At 41.6% G+C, this 22,058-nt stretch overlaps 1 protein-coding gene across 2 annotated transcripts in view; it reads right to left on the bottom strand.

The window, feature by feature from the left end:
- Positions 1 to 22,058, bottom strand: part of GNPAT (glyceronephosphate O-acyltransferase) — a 51,135-nt gene that overhangs the window by 4,408 nt on the left and 24,669 nt on the right. For both annotated transcript variants that reach the window (XM_034765156.1, XM_034765155.1), the window contains exons 7-12: positions 20,631 to 20,782; positions 20,407 to 20,537; positions 11,838 to 12,061; positions 6,778 to 7,023; positions 5,625 to 5,704; positions 1,522 to 1,662 (exon numbers count right to left, since the gene is read on the bottom strand). In XM_034765156.1, the coding sequence (XP_034621047.1) occupies positions 1,522 to 1,662; positions 5,625 to 5,704; positions 6,778 to 7,023; positions 11,838 to 12,061; positions 20,407 to 20,537; positions 20,631 to 20,782 (974 nt within the window). The remainder of the gene's footprint in view (positions 1 to 1,521; positions 1,663 to 5,624; positions 5,705 to 6,777; positions 7,024 to 11,837; positions 12,062 to 20,406; positions 20,538 to 20,630; positions 20,783 to 22,058) is intronic.

Below are 22,058 nucleotides of genomic sequence, written 5' to 3'. Positions count from 1 at the left end.
CTCAATGTGCAGCGGCAGTCAAAAAAGCAAACAGAATGTTGGGAATCATTAAGAAAGGGATAGATAATAAGACATAAAATATCATATTGCCTATCTATAAATCCATGATACGCCCAGATCTTGAATTCTGCGTGCAGATGTGGTCGCCCCATCTCAAAAAAGATATATTGGAATTGGAAAAGGTTCAGAAAAGGGCAACAAAAATGATTAGGCGTATGGAACAGCTGCCGTATGAGGAGAGATTAATAAGACTGGGACTTTTCAGCTTGAAAAAGAGACGACTAAGAGGGGATATGATAGAGGTCTATAAAATCATGATGGGGTGGAGAAAGTAAATAAGGAAGTATTATTTACTCCTCCTCATAACACAAGAACTAGGGGCCACCAAATGAAATTAATAGGCAGCAGGTTTAAAACAAACAAAAGGAAGTATTTTTTCACACAATGCACAGTCAACCTGTGAAACTCCTTGTCAGAGGATGCTGTGAAGGCCAAGACTATAACAGGGTTCAAAAAAGAACTAGATAAATTCATGGAGGATAGGTCCATCAATGGCGTCCTGAGCCTGTTTGCCAGAAGCTGGGGATGGGCGACAGGGGATGGATCACTTGATGATTACCTGTTCTGTTCATTCCCTCTGGGGCACCTGGCATTGGCCACTGTCAGAAGACAGGATGCTAGCCTAGATGGACCTTTGGTCTGACCCAGTATAACCATTCTTATGTTCTTATGACCCTGGCCACTATGATCTAGCCAATAACTGACACGGTTTCACAGTGGTGGGAATTTGCCCACCAATTTTGACATATTTATTTTATTTAAGAAGTGTAAAGAGTTATTTAGTTTTGGTAGGTTTCGTGGGACGGGAGTAGAATTAAAATAGACATTGACAGGGCAAAGAATTCCCACGCAGGCTTTGGCCAAACATACAACCAACTTCTGCAGTTTGCATACTATCCACTTACATTTGCTAAAGAAGTCTTCCTTCTAAGGACTGACAATTAGCCCATTGACAACAGATTCCCTGAGGGAATGATTTGCAAGGGAGGGGGCTAAAGCCAAGGGAACCACGGAGCCTACCCTTCCTCTTTTGGCTGAAAACTTACTCATTTATTTTTGACTTGGGTGCTATTTGTGCTGGAACCTAAACAGGACAAGGTGTTTGTTGCTCTGGATTGCTCTTAAATAAACTGCACTTCACAGGGCCAGAACACCAACCCTCACATGCAGATTCACTTATATAAAAGATACCACAGCTCCAACTAGCCTGTCACAAGAACCTTAGCACTAAGTTAATTACCCTGTAATTTTTTTTAAAATCTGTGTCACGAGAGGGAACCAATCTCTTCACATCATTAGATAAAACTTACTACTGCTATGTATCTTCTCCCTTCCACTCCCACCCATACTAACACTTAGTGTTTCTACCATAGAAGAACCATGACTCATGCCATTCCCCATAGAACTTGTGAGTGGGGGGACAGGAGAGAGTAGGTGCGAACTTTGTGAAGAATTGTGTACCTGGTAACCTTCCATAAAAGGCCTGAACAGAGCTGCCAAAAAAACTGCTACAGAATTTCCTTTCTCTGTAACTAAGATTTCCTGGGGAGTCACTTGAATTACATCACATTTTGTAAGCAGAAAACATCCTTCTTCAAAGTCCTGTGGGGCAAAGAAAAAACAGTGTAACTGGTACTTTTCCCAACTAGGACAAGTGCAGCTAAGTCTCCTCATGAAAATAAAGCATACAGCTACCATCAGGCTGCCACTGAAGTTTCTGAAAGAAGTTTTCTAGACACTCTCAGGTATACCAAGAATCAATTTCTGAACAGGTATTGAGTTCATATTTTCACCAAGTTTATATTCTCAAACTGGGAGGCCTCATAATATAATGGCCTCTCTATCTTCACAGGAAGGCCTCTGGGACCTTGTCTTGTCTAGGAAAGAAGTTGGCATTACATTAGCCTATATCACTTCATCCAGGACTTTGCCCCAGTATGACGGGAGTTAGCTGGTCGTGGTCAACCCTAGGCTCTCCGCTAGCAACAATGACAACCATCTAACATAAAACATGTTAAAAGCTCTCTAAAGTAGGGACCATGCCATGGCTGAAGTGGAGTTAGTTATCTTAAGTAGGAAAAGAAGTTTCGTTTTACCTTATGATAAGGGGGAGATTTTCAAAGACATAAACAATGTTTAGGCACCTAATTCCTATTGAAAGTCGCACTGTTAAACAATAATAGAATACCATTTATTTAAGAATTTTTGGATGTTTTCTACATTTTCAAATATATTAATTTCAATTACAACAGACTACCAAAGTGTACAGTGCTCATTTTATATTTATTACAAACATTTGCACTCTAAAAAACGAAGAGAAATAGTATTTTTCAATTTCCCCATTACAAGTACTGTAGTGCAATCTCTATCATGAAAGTGCAACTTACAAATGTAGAATTATGTACAAAAAATAACTGCATTCAAAAATAAAACAATGTAAAACATTAGAGCCCACAAGTCCACTCAGTCCTACTTCAGCCAATCACTCAGACAAACAAGTTTGGTTACAATTGGCAGGAGATAATGCTGCCCATTTCTTGTTTACAATGTCACCTGAAAGTGAGAACAGGCGTTCACACAGCCCTGTTGTAGCCGGCGTCGCAAGATATTTACGTGCCAGATGCGCTAAAGATTCATACGTCCCTTCATGCTTCAACACCATTCCAGAGAACGTACATCCATGCTGATGATGTGTTCTGCTCAATAACGATTCAAAACAGAGCGGATTGACACATGTTCATTTTCATCATCTGAGTCAGATGCCATCAGCAGAAGGCTGATTTTTCTTTTCTGGTGTTTCGGGTTCTGTAGTTTCCGCATCTGAATGTTGCTCTTTTAAGACTTCTGAAAGCATGCTCCACACCTCGTTCCTCTCAGATTTTGGACAGCACTTTAGATTCTTAAACTTTGGGTTTAGTGCTGTAGCTATTTTTAGAAATCTCACATTGGTAAGTTCTTTGCGTTTTGTCAAATCTGCTGTGAAAGTGTTCTTAAAACGAACATGTGCTGGGTCATCATCCTAGACTGTTATAACATGAAATATATGGCAGAATGTGGGTAAATCAGAACAGGAGACATACAATTCTCCCGCAAGGAGTTCAGTCACAAATTAAATTAACGTGTGTTTTTTTTTTAAACGAGCATCATCAGCATGGAAGCACGTCCTCTGGAATGATGGCCAAAGCATGAAGGGGCACAGGAATGTTTAGCATATCTGGCACGTAAATACTGTACCTTGCAATGCCAACTACAAAAGTGCCATGCAAACACTTGTTCTCACTTTCAGGCAACATTGTAAATAAGAAGCAGGCAGCAGTATCTCCCGTCAATGTAAACAAACCTGTTTGTCTTAGCGATTGGCTGAACAAGAAGGACTGAGTGGACTTGTAGGCTCTAAAGCAGGGATCGGCAACCTTTGGAATGCGGCCCGTCAGAGAAATCCGCTGGCAGGCCTGGACAGTTTGGTTACCTGTAGCGTCCGCAGGTTCAGCCGATCGCAGCTCCCACTGGCCGCAGTTCGCCGTTCCAGGCCAATGGGGGCTGCGGGAATGTGCTAGCTGCTGCTTCCTGCAGCCCCCATTGGCTTGGAATGGCAAACCATGGCCAGTGGGAGCTGCGATCGGCTGAACCTGCAGACGCTGCAGGTAAACAAACCGTCCCGGCCCGCCAGCGGATTTCTCTGACGGACTGCGAGACAAAGATTGCCGATCCCTGCTCTAAAGTTTTATATTATTTTGTTTTTGAGTGCAGTTATGTAACAAAAGAAAAATCTACATTTGTAAGTTACACTTTCACGATAAAGAGATTGCACTACAGTACATGTATGAGGTGAGTTGAAAAATACTATTTCTTTTATCATTTTTACAGTGAAAATATTTGTAAAAATATAAAGTGAGCACTGTATACTGTTTTCTGTGCTGTAACAGAAATCAATATATTTGAAAATGTAGAAAAACACCCAAAAATATTTAATAAATTTCAATTGGTATTCTATTGTTTAACAGTGTGATTAATCGCAATTAATTTTTTTTAATTGCAATTAATTTTTTGCGGTTAATCACGTGAGTTAACTGTGATTAATTGACAGCACAAATTCTGAGTTCTCCAATATATACAAATTTTAGGATTTCTTTCACTGTATTAACAGAATTTTTAGAAATTTAAGACTACTTTCTCTTTTTTCTATGTCAAAATATATTCACACTTCTACACCCTTTGTAAAACTATTCTAGGGGACTTACAAATGTAGTTAGGAATTAAACTTCCTGAAGACTTTTGAAGTGAGAACACCTCAGATCTGCACTCTAAAATCCAAAGCATTTTTGACACACCATATATCGAAAGGATTGAAGGGACTGTAAGAGCGGTTCTTTGTAGTTCCACCATAATTAAGCTTTTCGACAACCAAATACACAACACTTTTAATCTGTGTTTCCAGTATAAACACTTCCTTCAAGTTTGGTGGCATGGTGTGTGTTTTTTGTTTTGTTTTATTTTATTTTAAGAAAACATTACTTGAACCTTTAAGTTAACATATGCAGTCACATAAGCAACCTGGAAGGGTTTCTTTTTTGTATTGAAAAGCTGTGGCTATTTTAAAATAGTACAAATGCAATATAATAATTTGTTACTTTTGTCTAAAGTGTTTACGTAACTTATTTTTTGATTAAAATAAAACTTGGGCAGCTATTTGGGCCCAATCCCTGAACTATTAAATATCAAAACTTCCATTCACTTTAATTTCAGTGGGAGCAGCAAACATATAGCATCACCTAATTCTTCTTGGTATGTTTTCTTTTGAACTAGAAGTCTCAGAAGACATTACATTAAGTTGTATTTACACTATTGCATACTTTATGTACTGTATATAGTTACACAAAAGGGCCAGTCATGACCACATTGAAAGGGCAATAACTAGTTTTATTAACAATGACTTTTTAAAATTCAGTAATATGCACTGTATTTATGCAAAACGCATGAATCAATGTTGTGCACCATGATAATAAAGACATAGTACTAAAACATTAAAATAGTGAATATAATTTCTGCAGAGAACAGAGCACTCATTCTATTGTACACCACAATGACTAGTCTACCACAACAGCTTTTTAGAAGTGAGTGAAATATACTAGAATTCCTGGGAGCATTTATGTAGGCAAATGCTGCCACTGCACGCTGGAATTTAACCAGAGCATCAGGATTAACACAATTTACTCATGAAAAACAAAACAACCCCCACCCCCACCCACCACAGTTTCTTTCACAATCCACAAGAGGTCAGGACAGTAGTTTTACATCTCACCTGAAAGAGTGTTCTTTCAGCAGCACAAGCCCTTTAATGCTATATGGACAAACTGCTGCAAATCTTACTCATGGTAGAACTTGGCATTCACTGAGTGACCTACAGTTGGTTTTCCTTTGAGACGTTCTTCCCAACTCCTGGTTAGATGAGATCTAACAAATCTCAGGCTCAAAGAATTTGCCACAAAACTAAAGCTAATCCATCATGTACCCAGATAAAAGTGCATGTATGTACCCTTATTTATTTACACAGGATGATTTACCTTCAGTGCAATGCCAGGGAAGAAGATGAACTCATCAAAAAAAATGTCTCGCAAGAAGTTGAAGCAGCTATAGATTTCCTCTGGATGGGGGTGGGGTGGGGGGGGGGGGGGAAGGAAGAAATAAGGTTAAGGATATATCTTATTCATAAGATGTTCATTTAAGTCATCTGTAAAATAAGGGGGGGAAAAGCCTTCAGTGTAAGAGGAAACTTCTAACAGAGCACTATTAGCACAAATGTTTGGATAAAAAAAAATATAAGCATGTACACAGAGACTGATTCAACTTGAAATAGTATAATCTATATATTTTATGCAACTAATCTTAAAAAAGGGAAAAAGTTGGGGTTTTTTGCAATCTCCTGAACATACAGGAAATACTGTAGATGTTTAAAATTAATCTTTGCCAAAACAAAGATTTTCTGTTTAAAAAAAGAAAGTTATCGCAAGTACTAAACAAGGGAAAAATACTGACTGCTACAATATTTCACTGATACAAGCAAGGAGATGGAGAGAGCTTTACAACTAACTGCACTCTATGGGAATAAATCTAGGATGTGCTAGAGTATCTGTACATACACTCAAAACACCTGAACAGTCAGAGCAAGGCCACGTCCATACTAAACTATTCCACAACCCTATTAAATAGCATTCAGACCCTACTAAAGAAAGTATCTTGTTTCAAATACTGTTCCATATACCACAACTGGTGTGGAAAACTATTTACACTGTTTGCAGTAGTTGATCCTCCCAGGCAAACTCCAAATGCAAATCAGAATGCCAACAAGAGAAAGGCCTGCAGGGTATCTACTTTCAGGTCAGTAATATGTTGAAGATCAGTATAAATAATGTCAGGAATCATGAGAGTCACATTACCTTGTCCTGTGACTTAATACATTGCAAAAAGATCTGCTATGGTTCCTGGAGGAATGCTGTAACATGGCTGTGAAAACGGATTAGCTTTGTGCTAGTGTGAACAGGGCATTAAAAAAGCTGCAAAAAAATAAAAATCTGATGCCAGTGGGCCTCACTCTGAATGTTGGTGTAAGTATTCAATTTGATTAGCATCCCGTGACATCAGCAGGCACTCCAGGTGCCCAACACGTTTGAAAGTCAGGTCAAGCTCCTTTATAATACGTTAATATTATGAAGTTACCTTTTCTGAAACTTTGCGTCATCTGCAATGCTACTGCCACCAGAGATGGGCGCACAAACACATTTAGCAACTGGTTCCTGTAGGCTCCGCACATGAGGATGGAGAGGGCCTGTTTAAAAACAAGATCCTCTGTAGCTCCATCCTCCATTCCCATGTCATTTAAAACCACTTGGCCATTGACAAGGCTCACAATGTTGGAGTGCAGGGCAAGGCTGGACGTGACTGCTTTATTGGCACATAGATTATCTAGTAAAAAGACATAACACTCAGGCAAATGCTAAAGGAAAAAGTAAGTGCAGAATGTGTAATATTACATTATATTTTGCAACCTAGAACAATTTTTACCTCTAGGAACACTTAGAAAACTATTCCAGGATGATCCATGTTGGAAAGAGGCAGAAAAAAGCATAGGGTGAGGTGGAGAGAATAATTTCAGACATTCCTGGAACTACAACCTAGACCTTATCATTAGGGTCCTACCAAATTCACGGTTCATTTTGGTCAATTTCACAGTCATAGGATTTTAAAAATAATAAATGTCATGATTTCAGCTATTTAAATCTGAAATTTCAGTGTTTAATTTTAGGGATCCTGACCCAAAAAGGAATTGTGGGTGGGTCACAAGGTTATTGTGTGGGGGAGGGTTGGTTGTGGTATTGCTGCTTTTACACTTCTGCACTGCTGCCTGCAGAGCTGGGTCCTCAGTCAGCTGCTGCCACTCTCCAGCCGCTGAGCTCTGAAGGCAGCATCGTAGAAATAAGGGTGGCATGGTATGGTATTGCCACCCTTACTTCTGTGCTGCTGCTGGTGGGACGCTGCCTTCAGAGTTGGACACTCTGCCAACAGCCGCCACCCTCCAGCTGCCCAGCTCGAAGGCAGCGCAGAAGTAAGGGTGGCAATACCCCCCCTAAAATAACCTTGTGACCCCCCCCACCCCAACTCCCTTTTGGGTCAGGACCCCCAATTTGAGAAACGCTGGTCTCCCCTGTGAAATCTGTATAGCATAGGGTAAAAGCACACACACAAAACAGATTTCACAGGGGGAGACCAGGTTTCACGGTCCATGACGTGTTTTTCATGGCTGTAAATTTGGTAGGGCCCTATTTATCACCTCAGGAAATAGGAAGTGGTCTCCTTCCCTCCCTGCAACCGAAAGTGGATAACCACTGTTCTGAACCTCTCAATGGAGAACACAGAGCTCCACTTATAGACAGGTACATTTCATAGCTTTGTTCACCATATTTATTTTAGATCTGCAAATGTACATTTTTAATTCTTATCTATCCCTCTGTCAAGGTAAGAGCAAAATTTGCCTCTTAGATATGCATGGTTGATCTCAATTCAGATATTGTTCTACCGCTGCATGCGCCAATATTACATTAGTGTCAGTGGGAGTTCCATGCACAAAAGGAGAGAAAGTCATGTCAAAATTAGATGGATAAATATTTAAGAGGAGAATTTTGATTTAAGACTAGCTCTCGTTGCAAGTGGCTCATCTTCCTAAGCAGTTATCAGTTAGACCCTTATACCAGTTTGGTTGGGGGAGGGGGTTGGAAGGGGAGATATAGTTTTCAAGACCTTGCTTATTATTATCATCCAATCTGTAAGAACATTTATATTAGAGAAACTTCCTCGAAGTAGTGATGTAAGGATATGTTAAGCAAATAAGCCTGGTTGACTAAGTAGACCACAGCTACAGAGGATAAAGAAAACAGTTATTGAGAGGTAAGCTTTTTACATACAGCAATCTTTCACACTGAATCAGCTAAAATAATTTTGGATAGATACCATTCTTTTGTTGTGAAGTCTTCTGATATTGTAACCTTTGAATCAGATCTAGGAGACTTGACAAAGTTGCCCTTAATTCCCACAAACCAAAGATCCCTCACACTCACCTTTAACTAAAAGAAGAAAAAATGGAACCATCATTGCATAACACACCTGCTTACAGTTAACAGACTGTACCCAAGCTCAAAGTTCTACTTGCTTCATAAGACACATCCCTGGCACACTTTTTCAAGAACAGTTTTACTGAGAACGCTATTCAAAAGATGTAAGTGAGTGTTTGCAAAGCTGAGGGTATAGCAGATAAGAAAAAAAAATGAAGATAAGCACACCCCAGAACTTGTGGTATGAGACCCAAAGTATACAGCATATGCACAACCTCTTCCACTCACAAAGCTTACCTTGAGTTATTCTACTTTGACTAATTCAGATATTTTAATTTATTTAATCAAACTAACTGTTTCAAAACATTCTCAATGTAGAATATGAGACAATATTCTTTGTCTGACCAGAATATACTAACATGCAAGGGAATAGACAATAACCTTAAACTGAACATGAAGAGGTAAAACATAGGATAACGGGACTCTGTGCATGCCAATCTACAGGACATTAAAGGGTTTTTTTAATTTAAAAGGGGACATTTGTTTCTTTTAAAATCAATTTATCCCCAAGCAGCTAGTGGCTTATCTGCTGCTTCAACGTGTCTTGTCCTAACTTTGCCAGTGCACTAAAGTTGCTCAACAGGGTGAGAAGTGGTGAGGCAGATAGGTTGTTTTGCAATCCTCTAATATAGTTTTCTTACACACTGGTACATTTCAACAATAGATAAATAAGCCCAATGTATTAGAAACAGCTAGTACGACAACACAGAAACAACTAGGAGCTAAAGTTGGGGTGGGGTTGGGAAAGAGCTACGTGGTTTATATAGACTACAAACCACAGACTTTGATGGAGTGTCCAAACTGATTTTTACAAAAGGTGCTAACTACTTCAAATTAATAACTAAAGTAAAAAAAACCAAACGTATAATCATACCCAGGGCTTGTCTATGCTATGGGGGACTATACCAGCATAGCTACATCACCCTGGCTATGCTGGCGTAACCTTGTAGCAGAGATGGAGCCTACACTGACGGAAGGGGTTTCTCTGTTGCTGTAGGAACACCATCTCTTGGAGCAACAGCAGCTACATTGATGGAAGCATTCTTCCATCAACCTAGCTGCGTCTACACTGGGGGTTAGATTAGCATAACTACATCACTCTGGGATGAGGATTTTTCATACCCCTAAGAGAGACAGCTATGTCAACCTAAAATTTAAGCATAAACCATGCCCCATAAAGTGGCCAGCACAAAATAGTGGAATCTGCTCTATCATCAGTCCTTTGTCTTGCATTTTGACAATATAGGCTGCTTATTTTAGCAGTAAATGATTCTGCCATTTAGTTTTACAGAACATGGGGGGGCCAAAGAGACCTCTACTACCCTGTTTCCCCGAAAATAAGACAGTGTCTTATATTAATTTTTGCTCCCAAAGATGCGCTAGGTCTTATTTTCAGGGGATGTCTTATTTTTCAGAAATGAAAAATGCCTTATTATCGGTGGATGCCTTATTATCGGGGAGGTCTTATTATCGGGGGGATGCCTTATATTACAATGAGAGGCAAAACTGTAAGTAGGCCTTATTTTCGGAGGATGTCTTATTTTCGGGGAAACAGGGTAGCTGACACGGTCTAGGGGATGAGTACCATGAGTCAAGCTAATGTACCGCTACTGGCTGCTGGCACATCTCTGTGGCCCCTGGGTGGGGGAAAGAGAGGGAGGTGGCTCTGTGCACTGCCCCCACCCCCAGCAGCATCCCCACAGCTCCCATTGGCCGGTTCCCATCCAATGGGAGCTGCGGGGGTGGAGCTTGTGGGCATGGGCAGCACACAGAGACACACTGTCCCTCTCCCCACCAGGGGTGCGCAGAGACGTGCCAGCTTGCAGGAGCAGCGTGGGGCTATGGCAGGCAAGCAGGCAGCCTGCCTGAGCCCTGCTGCACCGCTGGCCAGGAACCACCTGTGCTAAGCACCTCCCGGCTGGAGCCTGCACCTCACACCTCCTCCTGCACCACAACCCCTTGCCCCAGGTCAGAATCCCCTCTTGTACCAAACTCCCTCCCAGAGCCCACACCCCTCATCCGCTCCTGTTCCCCAACACTCTGCCCCAGCCTGGAGCCCCCTCCTGCACCCAAAATCCCTCCCAGAAAGAAACTAATATAACAGCTATTCTAAGGTAAGAAGTAGGCTATTTTGAATTAACTTAATTATATTCTACATGTTTTAAGACTGAAATGTAACCACAGAACGGCTTTATGTTAATTAAAAGGCAAATTTAGTATAGTGTTAATAGCCTCAATGCTATAATTGTAATAACTTTGTTTTAAATTAGGAAAAACACTTGTATATGGGGGCCCCACAAAATCTAATAGCTCCAGGCCCACAGGAGAGTTAATGCGGCCCTGCCTGTGGTGTGTAAAAATATTCCCCCTTTTGATTACGTACAAATGAGCATTAGAGTAAAGACCTGCTTGGACTATAGTTTATATTTGAGAGATTTTAAAGGGAAAACTGTCGTCTTAATAATATAGCGTAAACAACGTTTTTTATGTATGTTACTACTTATACACTGAAGCACAAGACTGGATTATCCTCATCTTTTTGGCTTGCATAGCTCTCCATATGAAGTAACATGAGCCACTTTAAAGAGAGGTTAAATATAAAGAATGCTTAATTTAAAGAACTGGGCAGGGGAGCAGACCCTGAGGCAGGCGTAAACGTTCTCAAACTATGGAATAGTAGAAAAAAAATCAAAATCAAAGCTGTAATGTGACTTTCTGTGCACGTGTTTGGGAGGGTTCTAGATTACAGGGGCTGTTTACAATACACTGGATATCAAACTTTAGACTCAGTACTATACTGAGCTCCTGTTGCAGCTTAGATAATGTTCTGTGACCTGTGCTTTCAAAAGTTAGGGTTTGGATAAAGAAACAATATTAGGCAAATCTTAGCACTATTTTAATATAATATACTGGAGTTTCTCCCTCTTTACCCCTTCACACTCAAAAGAGTAGCACATCTGTTCTGTCTCCACATGACTGGATTTTCAGTCAAAATCTCTTGATCAGGACTAAAACCCCTACGCTTGGCTTTTAGTACTACTTCAACATAAATAAAACTCACTTCACAGTGTAACTTTCCTAAGAAAAAGGAATATAACTTTCTCCGCGTACCAGGCCACTCGAGGAATCCTCCAAAAGCCTGTGTTAAGCCTTTCAGCCAAAGTGTCTTTTCAACCAGAAGTTCAAAATGTATGGCTGGCAAATTCTGGAGCAGGACAGAAGCAATTAATACCCAGGGGCTCAGAACCATGTTTTCTATCTGTAGAAGCTCCATTTTGTAGGCTACATCAGTGACAAAGTCCTGGATATCCTCAGATAGCCTTTGGGGAAGATGCCTGAAAGGAAAAGTCCAAACGACAATATATATTACAAGCAAGAAGAAGCTCTACATCCTAGGATATAATTTATATCCTAATCCCATTAGTCCTGTACTGTACCCATATATGTATGTTCTCTCACGTAGATACTCTTCTGCCCATTTTACCCACAGTATAGCACCTAACACATTTGGGCAATTATGCAAGTACACAACACCTAAATTATGAAGCAAGGCCTCCAGATCTAAGCAAGAATTATGTTAACTGATTACAAAAAATAATTCAAAACCTTCCACTTTATTGAAAAGATTCCAAAAATACTATACAATGTGAAAATATATTGCTAATGCAGATTATTTGTTTGCATTATAGCAAAGAAATATCACACCTGCCAGGATAAAGCAGCTCAGAAGGAGGGGACCTTTCTGGACTCTATGTCCAGCTTAGGGAGAATGGTTGTTTTTGTGGATTTATGCAATATAAACAGATATTTGCAACTCCGTGGGAAAAGGTAAATTTTGCAGCTATTAACGTGGTTACATACTTGCATTATGTATGGGGCTCTGATTTTGGGTATTAAACAACGGTAAACTCTTCACTCTCTCCAGAATGCTCTATTGCATAAACACTCTCTCACACACTTAACTCCTTAACTACATTACACTCCCATCACACCACCTCTTTTAGACACTCTAAATGATTGGAAGCCAAAGTTGGTTTGTAAAGAGAATGTAGTAAATTTCCAGAGTCGGCCTGAGGTTCTTTCTGCCCCATGCAAAGTAGAAAAATCTTTCCTCCTTACAGCTGTAGTGTCTGCTTTCCCTATGTGTGGTAGAGAGAGACATGGATGAATATGAGCTGGAGGAAGCAGAGTCCAGACAAGACAGAGGTGATGATAGCATGCAGGGGGAAAAGCATCTAGATGGTCAGAATAGCAACTGTATTCCCTACTATTGTGGGGATTCATCCATTCTTTGCCCAAGAAGTGCTTTTAAATATCCAATTTCACATGGATTTTTAGGAGAAGTGGGCAGCTAAACACTGAAATCCAGGGTGGATGAGAATTGATTATTTTAATTGGATTTTTTTTAAATTTAAGTAAGTTTCTTTTCAAAAATAAATTATTTAATATTAAAATTATTAATGCCTAAATTTATTATAATCTCTTAAAACACTGAAACAGAAAATGGATATGCTGAATCCATGAGCCTCATCAAAACGTTTGAGTTAAAGTCTGCTTTTCCGATATAAAGAGAATCAGGGCGGGAAAAAAATCTAACTTTTGAAGTCAAGCGTTATAAATAGGTCATGTACTATATTAAAGGCTTGATCCTATGGGGGATGCAGGGGCTGTACTTCTGAGTGCAAGAGACTGGTAAAGTGATCACCGGCATTGTGACCCAGGGCCTCTGATTCCAGGAGGCACCATCACATATCTCGACAGGATCATCCATTGAGCTCACCTGGGTGGTCTCATATTTCTTGTTTTATAGCTTCTCTCTACCTGAGCTCTGATTGGCTCAGTTCTCAATTTAAAGACAGTCACACCACTGAACTGGGAGAAGTCACTAGCTAACTACCCGGAACCAGAGTTTGTCGCAGTGCTAAACCAGCAATTGACAGCAGTAGCTGCTTCCACAGGCACAGAAAGAATATTTTCTTCATTTGCGCTAATTCATTCAAAGTTGAGAAAAATCGATTGGCAGTTCAAAAAGCAGGAAAACTTGTCTCTCTCTTCCTGTCTATGAATAAAAATTAAGATGAAGGGGATGAGATCTACTAGTTTTAAAAGACTGGAGGACATTGTAAGTAACTTAGGACACTGTCTAATTTTCAAGCAACTTAGGCAAGTAGGAACTTAAGCTCCAGTCACTTCCACTTAGGCATATTTGAAAGTTTTCCCAGGCTGACCTGAAATAATTAGTTTAATTCACAGACCACAGTTAATCTTTCTGTTTAATAAATCATTTAGTTTTACATGTGCTATATGTTTTGATAAGAAGTTTATGTACCCAAAATCTTACATACTAAAAATGGACAATTAAGTATCTGAAAATATTAAGCCATATAAAATTGTATATAAATATAGTGTATAGTAGCAAAAAGATGTTCCAAACCTAACCTAAACATATATCAACCAATGAAAATGCACGTTTTTTAAAAAAAAAAAAAAAGTCATTGAAGTACAAATGGAAAAGTTGATTAACATCAATGGATTTAAATCAAGGCTCTCCACTTAGTGATTTAAATCAATCCACCGTGCTTACATCTGCATCCAGAAATGCAGTTGTGATTCTCTCTCTAGTGCAGAATTTTCCACACTTACAAATGCCACTGGGACCTCTAGTTTAGAATATTGCAACATGCTTTATGTGGGGCTCTCCTTGAAGGCCACCTGGAAGATACAGTTGATGCAGATTGCCGCTGCCAGTCTATTTGGAGGTGCCAGACACAAGGAACACAGTACCCCAGTTCAAAGACTGCACTGGATTCCTAATTGCTCTAGCATACAGTATTGATCTCACTCTATAAACAGGAATCCCTACATACCATAGTGCTCTGGTACAAGGGCATATAGGGAGGGTTGAACCTGCCGCCACTCCAATTCCTTCTCAGCCACGGAAGTCAAACATGAGATTCTGAGGTAGAAGGGAAGGAGAGTGGGGAGTGGAGCACCCAAAGAGAGACACACATCTCAAAGATCTCCAGTTACTGTCCAAGGTAAGTAACCTCTCCTCCTTCCTGAGCAGTACCAGCACAGAGGAGGGTGCTGAGAAGGTGGATTCAGTACAAATCACAGAACAGCATCATCAAAAGCTGCGTCAGCTCTGGAAGCAGTCACAAGAGTGTAGTGTTGGGAGAATGTGTGTACTGAAGATCAGGTGACTGCCCTGCAGATGGCTTGAATAGATGTGTTTCTCAGCAGGGCTACAGAGATAAATTGAGCCCTGGTGGAGCGAGCTACAACTCTTGGAGGGCGGCTTTGTCACAGGTTAAGATGCATCCTGCAGCCCCTTTGGACAGTGTTTGAATGCAAATTTCCTGTCCTTTCACACATTCTACAATTGAGATAAAAAAAAATGAGTAATGCCCTAAAAGGACCTAATCCTGTCTAGGAAAAAGGCAAGAGTTCTTCTTATATCCAGTGTATGAAGGCTCATTTCTTCTCTTGAAGAGTGAGGCTTGGGATAAACACACCAGTAGGTGAATCTCCTGGCTGATGTGGAATTCTGAGGAAACCTTAGGGAGGACGAGGGTGTGGACATAGTGTTACCTTGTCACAGAAGAACACCATGTGCGGCAGGTCAGCCATCAAGACTCCATACACCCCTGCCCTCCTGGCTGAGAAATGAGGTTTTATGAGACAGATGGAGGAGGGAACAGTTCACCTGACAGGTTCAAAAAGGGGGTTTCCTCAGTGCACTGAGGACTAAGTTAACATACCAGGACATCCCATGATGGAGTTGGTTCTTTAACTGGAGGGAAGAGGTTGAAGATACCTTTGAAAAGCCTCATCATAGCTGGGTGGGTGAAGACTGAAAACCCGTCAGTGGGAGAGGGTGAGTCCGAGGATAAGCATATAGCAGTACGCAAGGCCAAGAAATGAATAGGGAATCTCCCATTGAGTTGCGGCTGTACCCTCTTCTTGAACAGAATCAGCTGCACTTTGCATTGGATTGAGTTGCAAAGAGAACTATCTGTGGATGGCCCCAGGTAAGACATATCTTCGAATACCTCATTGTTCAACTCCCACTTGTGATTGATGCTGAAGTGTCTGTTAGAGACTCTGCCACTGTGGTCTGTAGCGCTGGTAAATAAACCGCTGAGATCTGTATGCGGTGCGATATGCACCACTTCCATAGTTTTATGGATTCAGTGGATAATTATCAGAGTCTTGCTCCCGTCGATTGATAATACATTGCTGCTCTGTTGCCCAGAATTATTCTAATTGAGTGGCCCCTGATGTGTGGAAACAACTGCTAGCAAATGCAACAAACCGCTCTGAGCTCTAGTACATTGATATGAAGGATAACCTCCTGAGGGGTCCACTTGGCATGATTTATGAAGTTTTGAAAGTGTGTGCCCCATGCTGTCAGGGAGGTGTCTGTGGTGATGATCCTTGAAGGAGTGGACTGTCAGAAGTGAACTCCTACGCACGCTTTCCACCAGTTTAGAGAATTGAGGTATGGGCATCTGCTTGTATAGGTTGTGTCTGTTGGGTGTGTAAATAGTTGAGCACCAGAACTGAAGACACCTGGAGTGCAGTCTTGCTAAGGATGTTACAAATGTACTAGCTGCCATATGGCTCAGAACTCAAGGACAAGTTCTTGCTGTGGTTTGTGGGCTCTGTTGTACTGTTCAGATGAGGCTGGACATAGTATTGAATCTGCTCCTCGGCAGGTAAGCTCTGTCAGTACAGGAGTCTGTAGTGGTCCTGACTAAGTCTATTCATTGAGTGGATGAGAGAGTAGCCTTTTCCGCATTGAGGGGAAGGCCCAATCAGTGGAACAGAGATTGTGTCCTACTGGTTGCTGTCTGAGCTTTGAGGAATAATGATCTTTCAGGAGCCAATCATGCAGGTAGAGAAAAATGATTACTCCTATCTGACAAAGATGAGCTGTGGGGGCAGATAAGACTTTGGTACATACTCCTGGAACGGTGAAAAAGCTGAAATGTAGGATGTGATACCGACAGTGGTCTCTGTCCACCACAAAGCATAGGATATGTCTCGGTGAAGGATACATGGCTAAATGGAAATAAGCATCCTGGTGGTCAAGGGAGACAAACCAATCCCACAGGCCCACAGAAGGAATGATCACTGCTAGGGTCACCATTCTGTAATGCTGCGTGTGGACAAAGGTGATGAGCGTACTGACATCCAGAATTGATCTCCACCCCATTTTTCTTTGGGACCAGAAATCACATTGAATCCTTTCCCAACAAAGTCCGGTGGGACAGGTTTGATCGGCCCCAGTGTTCGGGGGATTGTACCTCCTGCCTCAGAAGACTCTTATGAGAGGAGTCCATGAAGAAGGGGAGGGAGGAGGCAAGGGAGCAAAAAAGTTGAACTGGATGCAGTACCTGTAGATACAACTTCCAAGATCCATCTGTCCGAGATGACGAGCTCCCAGGAAGACAGAAAATGACAGAGATGGTCCCCCATTAGAGTGAAGAGGAGATATGAGCAATGTAGAATGTGGAGCAGGAGCAAGATGATGACCCTCAACCAGTAGGTCAAGATGGTCATTTTGAGGATGTCACTGACTGGGAGGTCACAGAAGATGGCGCTTTCCTAGTGAACCTAGGTTTCTTCCTGGGGGACCCAGTTGTTCTTGTGAGTTGGTAATGTAGCTGATGACAGCATTGAGTCATCTGTGATCTACTTTACTTTCCCTTTGCTGTAGGTGTACAGATGGCAAGAGGTCCTAGCATTGCCCAGGAGTCCTTAAAAGAGTGAAGGGAGCCATCTGTGGTATCACTGAATCACTTGTGTCCCTCAAAGGGAACGTCCTTGATAGTGTTTTATACCTCTCGAAGCAGATCAGAGGACTGCAGCCAAGAAGCTTGGTGCATGAACTGGCATAGCCATGGATCAAGCAGCTGTGTTGGCAGCATTAAGTGAGGCCTGGGGAGATACCTTGGAAATTGTCTGGCCTTGTTCCCTCTGATCCTGTGGCACATATTCAATAAAAGATGAGCATTTGAAATAGTTTGTAAAAATTGGACTTCACCTTCAGGGCTTGGTAATTGCCTACTCTGAACTGCAGCATGGCAGAAGAGTAGCTTTTTTGTCCCAAAAGATCAAGTCTTTTTAGTTCTTTATTGGAAGGCATAGAACGGAACTGGTGTTTTCTGTTCTACTCATTGACGGGTGCAGGATGGGAGAAGAGACATGCCCATCCTTTGAGTGCTATGCAGTATTTATCATCTGCCCATTTACATGTAGATAGTATAATAGCAGGTGCCAGAAGAGTATCATCAATGGGTAAGGCAATTTTGCCGAGGAGGTGTGTAAAGAATGTCTAGCAAGGAGTGTTGGGGCTCCTATACCTCCTCCAACAGAATGTGCAGGGTCTCAGCTGTAAATTTCATAAAGTCCTGAAATCGTCAGCATAAGACAGTGGGAGGCATGACAGCCTTGTCTGGTGAGGAGAAGTATTTGGCGATGCTCCTTCTTCTGCAGTTGGCTCTTGCTCCCCTGTAAGATCCTGCTGTGTGGAAGGACCCAAGGATGGCAGTAGTTTTTCTTGACATGCTCTCTTATGAGATGGGGCCGTGTATAAACTGGTCACCATAAAGGGCCTAACAGTTCCAATAAGCCCACTGTGGTGTAGCACAATGGAAGGGAGCAGGACCCAATGGTTGTCCTTGCCAGAGTTGTTGGGTGCATCCCCTATTAGGACTTTCATCAAGGTGTACCTCAAGTGAGGGAGGTTGAAAAGGAGAACCTTGTATAGACACTTCTGAATCAGATGAAGTGTCATCTTCTGTGTTAAGTGGAGGGGAAAATGGCTTTGGTACTGGTGGTCAAGCCAGTATCAGGGCCTGGAAGGGATTCTGTAATTGCTTTGATACTGGAGCTTGAGAAGAGTGCTGGAAGTGTGTCTGTGTACCCTCAAATAATTTTTGAGGGACCAGAGGCCCTGGCAGTATCAGAGGGTGAGACACAATTGAAGAGGGTAACATAGGGTAAGTAGGCTCTGGAAGGTGAGACAATACCGGTGTGAAGTGTCTCTTGGTACCCCTCAGCAATGGTGATTCAGGCTCCTCCAAAATCTGAGGGTTTTCCTGGGTTAAAAAACTGGATAGTACTGGGGGCTCCAGTTAAGAAACATTTGGAGCCAGAATGTGCGGTGGTACTGCAGATGCTACCAAAATATGATCGGGGCATCCTTCACCTCTGGTTGCTGGAAGCAGTACTGATGACAATTTCAACTTTGGTTCTGGAGTCCTTGTGTCTTGGAGAGACAGAGTCTGGTGCCAATGCAGGTACAGTTTCTCAATATGCAGCATGATATTCTTAGCTGGTGCTATCTCAGTACTGGAGGGGATGGGAGCCTCAGCTGTACCTGTAATGGGATGCAAGGTCTCCTGAGACCCAGCCTGAGGGGGTGACTCTTCTTCTCCCTCATACAAGGGCCTATATGCCTAGGCACAAGGATGTCTAGGGCACAGGTGCAGACCCATGGACACTGCTGACAAAAGTCTCCAATCCAAGTGCATGGGCGTGAACATATCCTGATGTGAGGCCCTCTGAGGGATGCTACTTGAAGAAGCGACAAAGAGTCCTGTGGCACCTTATAGACTAACAGACGTATTGGAGCATAAGCTTTCATGGGTGAATACCCACTTCGTCAGACGCATGTCATATTCACCCACGAAAGCTTATGCTCCAATACGTCTGTTAGTCTATAAGGTGCCACAGGAGACTCTGTCGCTTTTTACCGATCCAGACTAACAAGGCTATCCCTCAGATTCTTGAAGAAGAATTACCATCTTCCAGGATTTTTCCTAATGAGCATGATTGTGAGGTTAGCAATTTGGTTTTTGTCACATGTTGAGGATCAAAATACTGTTAAAATTTGCATACCAACAGTCTTTGGAAGCAAGGACATGAAAGGTTAATAATATGATTGCCTGCAATACTATACACAAACATTTTCTAAATCAAATAAAAATGAAGTAGGAAAACACAACACTATATCAAGTATTCCACTTTTCTGTTATATTAGTGCAGCATGTGCAACATTCATAAAAATACAGTTGGGAATATTTTGTTAAATCTTAATGCCATTAAAACAATAGCTTCATAAAGACACTAAATGCTTGGGGCTATAACATCTGTTATCCTCAAACAAAAGCCATGAAAATCTTAAATTCCAGATATCAAATTGGGAAACCATTCATCTTGTCAGAAAATTACCACTTCTTGACACAAGGACACACATTGTCTGCAATGATGAAGAAGGCAATGGGAGGGGAAGTTTTGAAATGGTGAAACAACTGAGATACTTCAGTTACTGACAGCTCTTAATGGTAGAGTCTAGCATGGCACATACATCACCATAATCTTGAATAGGGTACTCAACAACATTCACAAAACAAGCAACAAATAATGAGCTTCTTCAGAAATACCTGATCATTTGAGTCACACCATCTCCTGACTTTTACAGAAACATGGCTGAGCTGCCAGAATAATCAGATCAAGTAGAGGGGAGGAGAAAGAAAGAACCTGACCTGCTCAGAGCATGGAGATGAAAAGAAAAATGCTACTCTCCAGCCTTAGCTATTTTACATGAGTCAAAAAACAAACAAATGATAGATTTGATCACAAACTGTTGGGAGATTAGATATTCTGGTACCTTGGGACCAAGCGATAAGGACACCGATCGATTCTCCCAGAGGCCAATGTTCTGAGCGACACAGGCTGCCCAAAATACACATGTATGCTTCCAAAATTGTCGCTGAGGATTTTTCTGGCTTTCAACAACCCCTGAAGTGTGAAGAGGGGAAAAATGTGAGTTGATATTATAGGGATATACAGACAGGCAAATACACTGTATTATTATTGAATATATTTACATACAGATGTAGACTCTTTTGGCTTAGGGACTCCTAAAAGTTCATATGCATAGAGGGATTCTTCTAATATCCTCTCATAGCTGATGCTGATTGGAACAAGGTAGGTGTCAAAAACCTCTCGTTTAAAAAATGGCTCCATCACAATACTGAGAAGACCTGTAAATAGGTGGGTGAGAGGGGGAAAAAAAAAAAACAACAACAACATTCTGAGTCTTCTGGAAAGGAAATTAAGCCAAATTTCAATTGAAAGGAGGCATCTGGTTGTGTACTAATAGACAAAAACTATGTTATAAGATACACATTGTGCTCACACTATGCAGATGCAAGCATAAGCCAAAGTTGCTGTCTGTGCTTTAAAACAATGCAAATGAAAAGTTACATTTGATCAAATACCTGTGCTGTATTTACACAGCAATACTACTGCTTTGCATTCACATAGCATATTCCATCCAGCGACCTCTCAGCACTTCTACAAACGTAAGTTAAATTTCACAACACTTCTGTGATGATAAATAACTGTTGTTACACCCATTGCAGATGGGAAGCAGGGAGAGGTTAAGTGATTTGCCTCAGGCCACACAGGGAGGCAGTGAGAGCAAGGAATCTTGTTCGTTTCTAGTATTTGTATTGCTGTACCATCTAGCAGCCCCAGTCACAGACCAGGAGCCCCTTGTGCCAGGATGTGTACAACACAACACTAACCTGTAGAGTAGGCTGGTCTGGAGGCCTACAGGAGGATTCCATACAGCTCCTGAATTTGTCCACTCCACAACAGACCTGCTCTACAAAATGGTGTCCTCTGTGCAGTGTGACCTCACACACACCTGATGTGTGATGTTCTGCTGTTTGAAGCACACCCTATTGCTTCTGTATGTGGCCCGCAGAGGTGCCGCACAACTACACATGGTCACTGAAGATGTTGGACCACCTTGCTCCTCTCCCACATTCTATTGTTTTGGTTCTCCTCTCCCCGCACATAAAGACAATAAGAACATAAGAACGGCCGTACCAGGTCAGACCAAAGGTCCATCTAGCCCAGTATCCTGTCTACTGACAGTGGCCAATGCCACGTGTCCCAGAGGGAGTGAACCTAACAGGCAATGATCAAGTGATCTCTCTCCTGCCATCCATCTCCATCCTCTGACAAACAGAGGCTAGGGACACCATTCCTTACCCATCCTGGCTAATAGCCATTAATGGACTTAGAACTGGATAAATCCATGGTGGTTCTTTTAAACGCTGTTATAGCCCTAGCCTTCACAACCTCCTCAGGTAAGGAGTTCCACAAGTTGACTGTGCACTGTGTGAAGAACTTCCTTGTATTTGTTTTAAACATGCTGCCTATTAATTTCATTTGGTGACCCCTAGTTCTTGTATTATGGGAATAAGTAAACAACAACTTTTCCTTATCCACTTTCTCCACATCACTTAT

This window comes from Trachemys scripta, chromosome 3, assembly GCF_013100865.1.
Source record: "Trachemys scripta elegans isolate TJP31775 chromosome 3, CAS_Tse_1.0, whole genome shotgun sequence".
NCBI classification, from domain to species: Eukaryota; Metazoa; Chordata; order Testudines; family Emydidae; genus Trachemys; species Trachemys scripta.
Note: the sequence above shows the minus strand (reverse complement) of the source record. Positions and strands in the feature narration are given on the sequence as shown.